General features: G+C 39.7%; 1 protein-coding gene across 21 annotated transcripts in view; it reads right to left on the reverse strand.

Annotated features, from left to right (window-relative positions):
- Positions 1–14,895, reverse strand: part of CADPS2 (calcium dependent secretion activator 2) — a 525,179-nt gene that overhangs the window by 329,475 nt on the left and 180,809 nt on the right. For all 21 annotated transcript variants that reach the window (XM_013050847.2, XM_045062940.1, XM_045062933.1 and 18 more), the window contains exon 3: positions 6,538–6,870. In XM_013050847.2, coding sequence (XP_012906301.2) covers positions 6,538–6,870 — 333 coding nt within the window. The remainder of the gene's footprint in view (positions 1–6,537; positions 6,871–14,895) is intronic.

The raw sequence follows: 14,895 nt of genomic DNA on the forward strand, positions 1-14,895 counted from the left end.
GGCAGGGAGGCAGGTAGAGAGAGGAAGGGAAGCAGGCTCCCTGCTGAGCAAAGAGTCTGATGCAGGGCTCGATCCCAGGACCCCAAGATCATGACCTGAGCCAAAGGCAGAGGCTTTAACCCACTGAGCCACCCAGGCGTCCCGACAAGTTATATTAAATAAAAAGTATTATCAAATCGCGTGCTACTAGTTGAGAAAAAAAGAGGTGAAAGGTAGATAGTCATTTCCCCTGAGCATTCATATTTCCATTTTCCTTTGACTTCCTGAATGCAGATCTTCCAAAGGAAGACTGACAGTGAGAGGGGCAAGAAACACAGCAGCTGCCTAGATTTGCTGATTTTCTTAAAACTTGTAAACCCAAAGTACTTAAACTCCAAGGCTAAAATTCCTAGAGAAAGGGTATCATAAACCTACATTTAAAAAAATGTTTTTATTTAAGAGTGTGAGCGAGCTGCCCATGCAGTTGTGGGGGGAGGGAACAGAGGGGAAAGGAGAACCAGACTCCCACCCCCCCCACTCTGCGCAGGGAGCCGGATGCAGGGCTTCATCCCAGGACCCTGAGATCATGACCTGAGCCAAAGGCAGACACTTAACAGACTGAGCCACCCAGGTGCCCCCTGAACACTACATTTTAACTGTTTGTGAATTATCCTTGCTTATCCCTTAAAATATCCAACAGTTCTGAAGCATCACTCGGAGTTCCTGCAGTCTTCAGCGAAGATAAGAAATTTGGGTGGAGGGATATTTAGAGGAAGATTTCAGTTAACTTTGTTTTGACCCTTGGGTGAATATGGATGGATCACTTTCTTCGGTGAATGGAATGGGATTATGAAAGATTAATGAAGGTAGCCTTGGGCAGAAAAGATGAGGATTCAGAGAGCTGTCAAATTCAGTTACTAATTCTCTTAAAATAATCTTAATAACCTATTTTTGTTCAAAGGCAGCTGATAACTAGGACCATGGAAGTAGCAGCATTTTATAAGCAATAGGTGAAAAAAATTTTAATTTAAGATTATATAATACAGGGGTGCCTGGGTGGCTCAGTAGGTTAAATCTCTGCCTTTGGCTCAGGCCATGATCTGGGGGTCCTGGAATCAAGCCCCGCATCAGGCTCTCTGCTAGGTGGGGAGCCCGCTTCCCTGCTCCCCACCTGCCTCTCTGCCTACTTGTGATCTCTCTCTTTCAAATAAATAAATAAAACCTTAAAAACAAAAGATTATAAATACAAACCTTTAATATCAACTTTGTTTCTTTAAAGGTATAACTATATTGACTTGAAATTTACCACATTTCCTTAAAATGATTCTGAAATTAAACTTTTCACTAACAGATTGCTTTTCCTTCAGTTTCTGTTACTCTAGGTCTGGTCCGATTCAAGTAAATAATGGCTAGCAATTTCAGATTCTTATATTGTTATGTTGCTCATTTTAGAATGAGCTCCTTCCTTTTTTACCTAGTATTTTGTTCTGTAAATCTGCAACAATACAAACACATTACTCTCCAACCAAAGAATCTGAAGTGTGACAGGTAAGTTTTGCTACCACAATAGCTAATCTATGAAATATGAATGAGATTGTTCTCATTCTTTGTTTTTTAGTAACATGTAGTAAGTTTTCTTTCAATAATCCCAGTTTTATAATTTAATTGTGATATCTTCTACACTCATGTTTTACTTTTATGCCTTAATTTTGATAATGACAAAGTTCCTGGCTGCAATCAAAAGGAACGTAACCCCTATGCTTCTTTAAACGGCAGCTTCCTGTTTTTCCATTCCTGATGCTGATCCTACAGTTCCAGGACAAGAGTTATGACCACATGAAGCTCTTGTTGCCATCAGGCTGCAGCTCTGGCATTGCTCCCTTCACATTCCAGTTCTTCCTTAAGTAACAGGGACTCTGGTTGTTGCCATCCTGCACATCTTAGCAGAACAGCTCTCTGGGCAGATCTTCTGACCCTGAAGCGAGCACACATCTATGAGGTTTCCTAGGGGACCACTACCAGCAAAAAACAAGGGACGAGCTAAGGGTAAGCAAATATAGAAGAGTTATCAAATTTTAGTTAGTAAGTCTCAAAGTCTTTTTGAGATGTCAGGAAAGTGGAGTAAATTTCACCAACCTATAGATGGAGCCAGGTCCCAACAGCTCAGCTAGCTTTAAAGTCCTTTCTCTAGTCCCCCAACCTCTGCTCCACTATTCCTCTTCTTGAACTATTTCTTTCCTGTAAAGCACAGCCTATTGTCTGTGTTTTCTATCATCTTTTCTTTTGAGACCTCTGTTGAAAGACAATGGAAGAACAAATAAGATACATACGCCCTTGAGAAGGAAAAAAGAATCTCAGTTGTTTTCATCCATTTTCATTATTTCATTGATTTCATAAAATGATTATTATGCCAAAATAAAGCTGTTCCTTTATTTATTTGAGGATTTTTCTTTTTTTTTTTTCAAGTCTATCAAAGAAATAATGCTTAGAGCTTTTCAAATCTCAGAACCAAAGGAATTGCTTTGGTTTGAGCTCAGACCAGTAAAGAGAAAGGAAATTATCACTCCCATTCTTAAAATAAAGTGCTACACCAACTGAAAAGCAATGACTTTTCTTGGACTTGTCAGAGAACTAAGGTTGCAGGGTAAACTACTAATCCAACACCTGGAGACACAATCAAAACCAGAGAGGTGAATACCAAAAGCAGAAGCCAGGGGAGGTCATAAAGAGTTGAACTACTTACTTGACAGAGTAATTTGGACAAATTACTAGAAGCTGAGGGCAGAGAGTGAGAAACTCCTGGGGCTGCAATCAGAAGGGGACTCCCACTTCCTACAGTAATTCCACCAAGTTCTCGTTGTCGGGATCTAAGACTTAGCAGGAAGAGGGGAAGAAAAGCCAGTGTTAAACCTCCCACATTCTTCTACCTGACTTTGCAAAACGGAAACACTGAATAACTGTCCCAGCTGAAGAGAGAGAGGTCTGCCGTCTTTGGCGACCTTCTGATCTCTTCTACTGGGAAAAATAACACCTAAGTGAAGAGGAGGCACAACTTCAAGGAAATGGACTGGGGATACTTTAAGCAAGGAAGGGAATAAGGCACATGGTGAGGAGGGAAATCATGTTTCTAGACAAGGGACAGAAACACTTGTGAAGGCTACTGCCCCAAGACATAGGCCTACTAAAAATTCGAGATGCAGTCAGACTGTAGAACAGTCCCTACTCCCCAACACTCTACATCAAAACACCAACACCAACACAGCTCCAGTGTAGCAGCAGAGGGGCTGTAAGAGAGACTCATTCTCAAGATGAATACTTGTGAAAGCCCAGAGTCAAAAGACAAGGACATTAGAAAAATCTGAAGCTTCTTGTGCCTGCTAACATTACAATAAACACAGCCTACCTTCCAGTCAGATCAATGTAAATCCTCACACTAAAGGCAAATATATCTGATACAACAGGCCTGCCTTTCAAAAAAAAAACTTACAAAACACGCCAAAAGAGAAAAAGAAACACAGATTGGAGAGACAAAGCAAGCATCCCAATGGGATTTAGTGGTGACAGAGATGGCATAGGTATTAAAAAAAAAAGAGAAAAAAGAGTTTAAATAGCTTATATTAATAAATTAAGGGCTCTAATAGAAATATATTCATCAATATTTAACTGTATAAGTTAGTTATTGTTTTGTTAAAAATACAAAGTCCCTGTTGCACTTACCTTTTAAAACAGAAGATTGTGGTTTTATAGTCATCCTCCATTGTGATCAAATAACTACCTGGTTTAATAACAGTGAAAATAATTATGATGAATGCAAGAACAGATGGGTAATGTAAACAAAGAGAAGGGAAGTCTAAGAAAGACTCAAAGGGAAAGGCTAGGTCAGTAACACTAGCATAAATGAGCAGAGCCTTTGATGGGCTCACCAGCAGACCTGAGGATTTTGAGGAAGAGTTGGCGAACTTGAAGAAAGGTCAACATCAACTTCCCAATCTCAAATGCAAGGAGAAAAAAAAACTTAAAAAAAAAATAATCCCATAACTGTGGAATGATACCAAGTAGGGGTGACATAAACATAATTGGACTATCAGAAGGAGGTAAGAATGAGACAGAAGGAAAACCTGAAGTAATCACAGCCAAGAATTTTCCAAACTGAATGACAGACACCAACCCACAGATCCAGGAAGCTTAGAGAATGCTAAGCAAGAGGATCATAAAGCCTATCCCTAGGCATATCATTTTCAAACTCAGGAAAGTAAGATAAGAAGGAAATACTGAAGTCAGAACACAAAGGCATCAGACTTCTCATCAGAAAGCATGCATGCAAGAACAGCCTGAATTGAAACCTTCAGAGTGTTGAAAGAAAAAGAAAAAAGCTAACTGATAATCTTATATCCAGTGAAAAACTGAGGAACTCCTCACCAGTTGTCCTGCCTTGCAAGAGGTGTTAAAGAAGGTTTTCAGAAAGATTAGGAAAATGACATCCAGTCAGAAATGTGGGTCTACATAAAGAGTGTCAGGAGAAGAAATGAAGATAAAATATAAAAGTTTTTATTTTTCTAGTTTTCTTATTCTTAATATCTAAAAATTAACTATTTAAAGCGATAGTAGTAACAGTATACTAGATAAAAACATCAGGGAAATGAAGGATAGAAATATCAGTGAAATAAATGACAGATGTTACCAGGGATGGGAGGGAGGGATTGGGAATTCTCTTAGGACAGCTGTATTACACGTGAAGACTTTTAGTGTTATTTGAATATGGAGTTGAATATTTTAAAATGTAGACTGTAATCCCTAGAGCCACCACTAGACAACCCCTAAATAAGTTTTAAAAAACAAAACAGTAGTACATCAAAGGAAAATCCCATAAAATAGAATCACATAAAATACTCATTTCAAATGAGAGAAGGCTGAGAATAAATGCAAAAAAGTGACAACACTTACTAAGACTGTAGAACTTCAGCCAACTATATCACTTTAAATACAAATAGTCTACACATAGTCATTAAAAGACAGAGGATGGCCAACTGATTAAAAAGAAAAAAACAAGAGGCAATCTGATGCTGTCTACAAAAAATTCCCTTTAAACATAAGGAATTAGATAGGTTAACAGTAAACAGAGAAAGACACCAGGCTAACTAATCAAAAGAAAGACTGAATAGCCTTATTAGTTTAAGACAAAGCAACTTTAGAAAAAACAAAATTATCAGGGATAAAGAGGGATTATTATATCATGATAAAGGAGTTAATTACATAAAAAGACAGAAGACTATTTCAATTATTAAAAAAAACCTGATAGGTTCACTGATCAGATGTTATGACCCTGTAACACTCAGTATACGTTTCAATGCATTTGTAATAACTCATTTTAGAGATCCATCTGCTCTACTAGACTTTAACATATGGAGATATAGAGAACAAATATCTTCATTTGCTCAGCTCGGTTTCCCCAACACCCAGCAAGTCAAAAACTTGAATAAATACTCAATAAATACCAAATGTGTGAATCTGAATTTCACTAAGTTATGTTCATCAATATTTAACTGTAGAAGTGAGTTACTATTTCATTAAAAATAGAAAGTCCCTGTTGCATTTATCTTTAAAACAGAAGACTCTGGTTTTATAGTCATCCTCCATTATGATCAAATAACTATGTGGTTTAATAATAGTGAAAATAATTATTATGAATGCATGAATTGTTCACAGGGTTAAGATGCTACATTGCTTTACTATTAATTGTCAATTTATTCACTTGAAGTGATTCACAAGTTAGTAATGCAAAGCAAATGATACACATAGAATGCTGAAATTGAAATTTGTGGAAAGATTAAAAATACATGTAAATTATGTACATTATAGAAGTATAAGTCTAATGAATGCATGAATTTTTAAATGCCTGAATTATGTCTATTTAAATTGTATATTAGGGCATAGTTTAATAATTTATACCACTAAAATAAACAAAATGCAAATATGAAATGAATGCATTATTAGATAAATCATAGGGCCCAAGGATGAAAGATGTGGAATATGGTGTTTTATTCAATTTGTCCTATGTATGATTAGAGTAACAACTGAAGAGAAAAAATACTTTTTATTTGTTCATCTCTAAATTTCACAGTTCTGCAACATCTTTGCTTCTATCCTGTTGGGTTAAAGAAATTCTGAAGTTTCAATTACTTCCTCAGAACTTGGAAGACCAGCTTACCTTTAAGAAAAAAATTATTTTGCACTCAGGAATAGCTGTTTATTATAAACTGCTGAACTTTTTTAGATAATAGAGGATCTTCATTTTATTATTAGTGTACCAAACAGGTGAAAATCTGAGGTCCTAACATAGGACATATGGGAATGGTTATTTAGAGATAGAATGTACTTCTCCCTCTATTAAATAATTCTTTCAAAGTTTCTTTCAAATACCATGACTCAATTTATTAAAATTCATTTTCACTCAACTTTTCAGGCAAAGTGATTATAAAACATACATTTTCATAGGCTTGTAAATATTTGATATTCATTCTGAGCCAGGTGGCGGAATGGGAAATATGGACCACTTACCTGACATGCATTATAAAGGAGTTGGTGTTCTAATTTTTTAATACCCAGAATCTGCTGAAACATCTCATAGAGTTGTTCCTTGCTCAGAATAAGTTCAGACACAGCACTTAAGGCCATTCTATTGGACTGTTTGCACATGTCCTCTTCACCTCTGTAAATGGCATCATATTTGGCTATCCATGAACTGAGCACTGTCTCTTTGCTCAAGCCATCAATTTCTGGCAGACTCCGCACACGCTTTTCTATGTTTTTCTTAAACACCTCTCTGAAGTCGTTAGCAGAACATCCTCCACTCTGAACCATTCTGGCCACTCGATCACTCTTCAGAAAAACCTGGAAGACACACACAAAACAAAAACCCCATTTACAATTAGGCAGGAATAGTAACACTCCTTGTTTTTAGCAATCCAGCTAGAATTATGACACCAAATGTTCTACAATGATTCAAAATGTTTTATAACACATGGTAACTGGTGACATAAGAAGGACCCAAATCTTCTAAAAATGATGAAGTGTTTATAAAAGGCAGTAATGAAAGCCAGGAAACCATAAGATGAGCCAACTCAAACTACATGTGCCCCCACCTGAAGGTCATGGGCATCTCATGGGCATTTCATAGTTAAGAAAGTAATTGGAGATATAAACTCAACTTCTTTATCTGTACTTTAGAGTTCTGTTTAGTTTTTCAGCAGGGAGGGGGTTCCTGATTCTTTGAGTGAGGTTCTGAAGGCCAATATCCTTGTATCCAAATCAGTAGCCAACACGTATACCTTAAGCAAACCTGCTCCATGGCTGGGAGATCACGGTGCAACCATCCCCATCCCTGACTTCACCAGTTCCCTTTCTTCTTGCACATGTCTCAGAGTTGGTAAGAGTGGATGACAGAAAGGCAAAATCTTTAACAAGTATCTAGATGTTCCCTAATACTAGGTAATAACATACAAAGACAAGCACAGAGAGAGGGGTTCAGAAATGGATAGGAAGAGATGGGAATTAAGTCTTACTGTGCAAAACATCAGAGTTGGTCTTAAACCTCTCCTTTCTTCTAAGTTGTAGACCCAAATATCAACAAATATCAGTCAAGATTCATTAAATATCTATTCCATCAATAGTCCTAAAAATCCTCTGTGTAGCAGGTAAGATGGCCTTTATTCCTTTTCTTTACTATAATGACCAAAAAAAAAAAAAAAAAAAAAAAAAAAACAAAAAAAAAAAAAAAACCCCTTCCAGAAGAGCCTGTAAGATTATTCAGTGCAGACCCGTAAGTTCTGTTAAGTTTATGAAAAAAAAAAAAAAAATCAATGTCAACTTTTACTCTAAGAACTGACTTGAAATAATGGTACTCTAAGTTAGGACCCCACTACTTGGACTAGACTATTATCAGGTCTGTCTGGCATGTGGTTAAGCAGCACGCATGGTCTGTAGAAAGTGGTCTCACTGACCATCACCTGACCCCACACCTTCCCCCAATGTTTGATTTCTCCCCTTTTAGTGTCCTTCATACGAAATGTTGTTTCCTCTCTTTGCTCAATGGCCAGAGGACTCCTGACTTCTGAACATTTTAGCTAATATACTGAAATACGCGTTGTAAATTCTACATTAGGAAAACACTGAACACATATAGTGTTTCCGTTCTCTTTATCAGTTGGCCTCAGTCACTATAGAAAAGACTGATTCTCTATTTCTAAGCTGAAACTAATTCTTAAGAGACAGGTATAAGAACAATACCTTTACTTCATGCAGATCAATGAAAATAAAGGTAATCAATAATGTACTTTTGCCAAGAATACCGTTAACTACTTTGGGACACATTAGGGTGCCTTCATCTCCTTTGTCACCCTCTTCTAATTGTACAACTCTCACTGGGTACTAGAATTCAAGATAAATTTTATATATACCTATTTTTTTCCTAATTCCTATAAGACTCTTATATTGTTAAATGGGAACCTATGGAAGCTGAGGAATCAAAGTCGTCAACTTATCACTTTTATGTGCTACTCTTCCTAGTACCCTGCCTGTGTCAGTTAGTACAACTTTGCAAACTGTTGGAGGGACCCTGGAGGACAAAGGGCTCTCTTCTTACACCTGGAAGCATGGCCCAAATGTGTGGACAGCTTCTCCCAGCCCGACGGTGGCTTCCTAGTACACCACTCCCACTGGCAGACCCCCAGACCCCCAGCAAGTTCTACTGTGAGGCACCCCAGAAGCCAGACTCCCCAGGAGTCCCATTAGGGTGGCACTGCAGTCAAACTCTCTGCCACACAGTAGGACATGCCACATCTTCTCCAATGAGGTCTGGACCTCAGACTTCGAGATGTGGGGAGCAGGACCCTCTGCCTCGGGCTCCCTGCTCATGGGAAGCCTGCTTCTCCCTCTTCCCCTGCTTGTGTTCCCTCCTCTTGCTAGCTCTCTCTCTGTGTGTCAAATAAATAACATTCATTCATTTATTTATTTATTTATTTATTTATTTATCAGAGGGGGCGGGGAGAGCGAGCACAGGCAGACAGAATGGCAGGCAGAGGCAGAGGGCTCCTGCTGAGCAAGGAGCCCAATGTGGGACTCGATCCCAGGACGCTGGGATCATGACCTGAGCCGAAGGCAGCTGCTTAACCAACTGAGCCACCCAGGCGTCCCAATAAATAACATCTTTTAAAAAAAAATTTGGTAATTGCGTATGAAGCTGGAACACCAAGACAGGTTTAATTTGCAATATAAATACCTTAATGCTGGCTTCAGAAAAGCTTTTAATTACTTGGTATCTAATACTCTGAGTTGCCAGGGATTTTTATTTTTTCTCAACTTCCGCCTAACTCAGGGCTCAATTCTACCAAGTAACCCAACAATGTTTTTTGAAGCAAGGATAATAAGACTTTGTGGAGTCTTAATTCCCCTATAAAACCATACCTAGACCATACTAAGGCAGTCAAATTACATGTTATTTATGGATACTTAGGCAGTCTCTTGTGTCAAGGCCTTTTGCTAAGTACTGAAGGGACAAAAGAATGAATGGGCCAGAGAACTTGCTCTCAAAGCTCACACAACCAGAGACACGGGATAAATAATACAGTAAGAGCAAGAATGGCATGGGGCACCTGGGTGGCTCAGTGGGTTAAAGCCTCTGCCTTCGACTCAGGTCATGATCTCAGGGTCCTGGGATCAAGTCCCGCAGCGGGCTCTCTGCTCAGCAGGGAGCCTGTTTCCCCCTCTCTCTCTGCCTGCCTCTCTGTCTACTTGTGATCTCTGTCTGTCAAATAAATAAATAAATTAAAAAAAAAAAAAAGAATGGCAGCCTATGCAAGGGAGGATAGAAAAGGAAGTTATGAACTCCACTGTCTGGGGACAAGGCTGAGGACAAAGGGGTCACAAAACAAAGACAGGGACCTGTGATCTGAATGACTGCGGGTTGAAGGGGAAAAGGGAGAAAACATTTCAGGAAAACAACAGAAGTAAAATGGAGGGAGGCATAAACAGCATGACCTTTTGAGGGCAACGTAAAACTTTCATTCTGCAGAAGCATTAAATTTAAGAGAGAGGGGAGCAGAAGTTGTGCCAAGCAGACCAACAAACCGGACGGCAAAATGCAGCATGTGCCAAGCAAGTGATCTGAGCGCTCTATGACAAGTGATTCAAGGATGGCTGGGTGACCCAGGTACTAACGTGTTGAGAAACAGGAGTTACACAAAACTGGTGGCAGCATCCAGGGTAGACGACAACAAATCAGAACAGAGAATGGGATATCAGTTATGCAACAAGTACCGCAGACCAAAACAGGAAGGATTTGATTGGAGTTAGAAGACAGAATTAACATATGTTGGTTATTTACAGGATGTAGAAAGGCAGGAAAAATTTGATGGTTTTTTTTTTTTTTTTAACTGGGTTGCCTAGATTCCATTAACGAAAGAACAAAAGGATATGGTTGAACAATGTGTGTGTGTGTTGGGGGGGCAGTGTCGGTGTATGGTGGGGGGTAAAGGGGTCAGGGATTATCAGCTTAGTTTTGCGGGAGGTCAGCTTTGAAGACAAGGTAAACTAAAAACAAAGTCAAGAACATAACTCTAATAAACACCTAAAAGTAGAAGGTTGGCAGAAGCACTGGATCCAAGAGAGGCTGGTATGTCAGAGAAGGAGGCAGCAAAATGCCATATTAGCAATCAAGAGGGGTGATCATCTCAAGAGAAAGAATCAAATGCCACAAGAGGAATCAGCTATATTAAGAACAGACTGGGGCACCTGGGTGGCTCAGTGGGTTAAAGCCTCTGCCTTCGGCTCAGGTCATGGTCTCAGGGTCCTGGGTTTGAGCCTCACATGGGACTCTCTGCTCGGCGGGGAGCCTGCTTCCTCCTCTCTTTCCGCCTGCCTCTCTGCCTACTTGTGATCTCTCTCTGTCAAATAAATAAATAGATGTTTAAAAAAAAATACAGACTGGTCTTTCTCAATAGAGGTCACATTTGACAGATTTCCTGGTGTGGAAGAGAGTGGGAGCCCATCTACGGGAGAGGAAAGAGGACAAGTGGCAAAAATTAAGACCGCAAATACCTGTTTTAGGAAGCATGAATAAAAAAGGAAATGGGAGAGAAGCAAGAAGTTGGACTGGGAAACTGCATTTAGGCAATGAGAGAGACAAGTCAGGAAAGGGAGGTAGTTTAAGGTATGGAGGAAAAATGACAGTATGCCACTCCTGGGATGAGGACTGCGACTTCATGCGAGTCCCGAAGCAGAAACATCAGCTAAAAGCTACGCCCCGGTTCCTAATGCTGAGGTATTATGAGAGGACATGTGCATATTCATCATTTCAAGTTGCTCAATTCCAGGATAATTTGTTATATAGCAATACACAATACATTCATAGACCTACATGGTGTACTCTTACTTCATGTGGGTCTCCATTATATCATTTTCTGAGATTCCCCCCCACCCCACCTCCTGCCCCCTATTCGTCATTCTCACCCTTTTATCTTGCTCTAGTTTTCTTCTTAGTACATGGCTCCAGATATGTATTTGTCTCCCCAAAACAGAAAGTATGTACCACCAGAGCAGACACTTGGTTTCGTGTGCCTCTGGATCCAGTGCCTAATACAGAGCCTGTCCTATAATTAGAGCTGAATAAAGATTCCTTGAAGAAAGAAAGGACAATCTACAGACACTGAATGCTTTAAGACTAAAGAGGCTGAGAGAGGCACCTGGCTCACAGATTTCCTGACTTATGGATGCCTGTGTGAGAGGAACTGGAAGATGGATACACACTAAAAAACTGAACATATACGATGTGGTATCATTGAAAGGAATGTACACCAGAAGGCAAGAGAGATTTTGCATGAGGAAGGAAAAGCAATGATCTGAAAGCAGGAGTAAGCTACAGACCTCCCCTGATCCTAGGTGCAGGAAAGGCAGGCCTACCATCACAGAAGTCTGCTTTTCTCGTCCATGTTCTCCTTAAGGATTCCATGCTGACATGCATCAGTTAGGTCTGTGTTACTCCATTTTGCATGTGCTTCCGATTCTGACACCATCACAGAGTGCAATCCACCAAATGCTCCTGGTATCACTCAAGCTTCAGACATGGCTCTCTAATACCAATCAAGAGCTCCCCTTACTTGTAAGGTTAGGGTGTCAGTGGGACAAATGTCATGATGGAATGCATGACTTGATTGATTGTTTACTGCACCTCCTATACCTGCTTCAGTCAATGTCAGATCCTACTACTTCCTCTGAGACCTGGAAACCATTCTCAACTCCATCTTCTCCATGTTCATTTCCCAAATTACAACTTGTCACTAACCCTGTTGATCCTACCAGCCCCTAAACTCCTCTCAGATCATCTTTGCCTCTTCTTGTGCCCACAAGAGTTCTTCATGCCCCTTGTTCTGTCTCAACTGGCTAAGAGCATTAGCCTCTTTACTAGTCTTCCTGCCTCAGAAGTTTTCCTAAAAGCCACTCATCTCACTTCCCCCAATTTTTTCCTTTAGTATTAGTATTTTTGTATTCACAAAAAAAACTAGTATTTTTTTTTTAATCTGGTCATTTCAATTCTTCTCCAGCTTACAAATTCTTCACTGACTTTCCACCAAAATTGTCACCAAGGTCCTACTTCAAATAGCTCCAAACTACCACTCTGGCTTCATCACGAGGCATTGTCTCTCTCATTCTCCACACTCCAACTCCACTAGTCTTCTTTCCAAAACTTCAACTGTCCATCTCACCATCATCTAATTTTCTTAGTAATGCTTCAGATCCCCCCTCCATTAACGCTTCCTTAGTGATTCATTCCCAAATTGCCTTGAATCAGCACGATCCTGTTGTTTGTATGCAAACCTAGTACCACTTTTTCTCCTTTACAATACTCATCACTTTGTAATTGTGATAATTGAGTGAAGGTTCTAATGCCACTTTATTTTTACTCACTAGAGAGTAAGTTCCTTGAGGCCAAATATAGTTTCATTCTCCACTGTATCTGTAGCACCTACCACCAGTCCAAGCACAGGAGCAAGCACTTAGAAAATAGCCATAAAATGAGTGAATGAGGAAGGACTGAATGGTATCGATGGTTATTTCCCCATTCATGCACTTGCAAAACTTCAATTAACCACTGAAGTTTACCGATTTTTAAATACACGCTTAATCTAAGGAATGGACCTTGTCCACATGAATAGAAAAAAGACACCTCAGAGAGAAGCATGAGTGAAGTCACAGAGGAACATAAAACTAGCTTTGTGAAGAAAATAAAATGCATTTTGCCTAAAAACATAACACCTAAACGACAATCTCTGTAATTGCAGCAATGATAGTTTTTAAAGATTTTTCAGTTATTCCAAGTTATGAAACTAATAAGGATGGACTTAGTGCCAACAGATATAAACGATCTTAATCTTGTATCCTTTCACAATAACTATTAAGTTAAAGGCAGACAAAGTGTGGCCTCATAAAGAGGCTGGTCCTAGAAGTTGGTCTCCAAGCCTTGGGTGCACACAGACAGATTCCTGCTGTCCAGGATCCTCAAAGAGGTTTTGTCTGGGGTACATCTAGGGCACCATATTGGTGCTGAAGTGGCCATGGGAATTCAGCTCACCGACGAACTCACTGATAAGCAGGTATTCGGTCTCCCCACAGCTCTTCACAGATTATCTCCTTTCGTCTTCACATATTATCTCCTGTGCCACCTTTGTTATCTTTTTCTTTTTAGATTAAGTGATTTAGGCTGTGAAGTTCACTGACTGGCCTACAGTCACATATTGGAAGAACAGAAACTAATCAAATCCAAAAGCAACATTCTTCTCTCTCACTTCTCCCACTCCTATCAAAGGTTCACCCTCTGGCAGCCACATACTCTCGTTGGTAATTCCATACATGTTGGCCAGCACCCACCACCAGTGACCTTTATGTGAAAATGCCACTGAACACCCAACCAATTCAGTTTGGAGTTAGGAAAGGGACATCAAATAACATGGCATGTAGTCACATTTTGCTACATTTTAGCAAGTTTTATCTTGTATAGGGGCCCGCTGAGCACGCCAATGGTGCTTTCCATTCACCTGCACCGTCTACATACTAAAAACGTTATTGAATATCTTAAAGTCATGGTGAATAACAAAATTGAAATGTGATGACAACAGAAAACTCCATCTGCAAAAGGTAAGGCTGCTCAGCTGTCCAAATAAAACTTCAAATACACGTTGCCACAGAAGCCTTTATTGTTCACACATTACTTTTGATCTGATCCGTGTACTGCTTCTTTGCTTCAGAAGGATTGTATCATGACAAGAAAAACATTATCTGCTTGCCACATCATGGTGGCTATCCAGGAGATGGTTCCTGGGAAGGCTGCCAGCATGCGTTCAACCAGAGAAAAATACAGGGAAAGTATAAGAGCCCCACTTATAAGAGAGGACTTTTTCTCCTTAATAATGCCAACTACTAATAATTCCCTTAAGGTATGCTGTGCATAGAGAAACAATGACTGTTTTTAAAACTTTTTCAGTTGTTCCTAAATTCATGAAGCCTTTTTTAACAGTGATGAATTTAGTCCCACTACTTGTCCATTTCTCGTTTTCCACTATCAACACCAGAATTTATCGGCTCACTTCATACGCCCAAAGCCAGTCCTTAGTTAGGTTCCCTTTCGGGACTGTATTGTATCAGTCTCTTCATCCATCTGGGGCTCTTTCAAGTTGCTTTTCCAGTCTTCTCTTCCACCTCTCTGGAGAACATACTTTCTGTTCCACTAAAAGGGCACACTTTTTTGCACAGCACTTGACAAGTTTCCTCCCCCATACTTTACCCCTTTGTTCCATAAATACGTTATCAAAACATACTATGTGCTGGGCAATGTGCTCTGTTTTGGGAATGTACCAGTGAGCCAAA

Source organism: Mustela putorius, unplaced genomic scaffold (genome assembly GCF_011764305.1).
Source record: "Mustela putorius furo isolate JIRA1106 unplaced genomic scaffold, ASM1176430v1.1 tig00003845_pilon_pilon_pilon, whole genome shotgun sequence".
Lineage (NCBI taxonomy): Eukaryota > Metazoa > Chordata > Mammalia > Carnivora > Mustelidae > Mustela > Mustela putorius.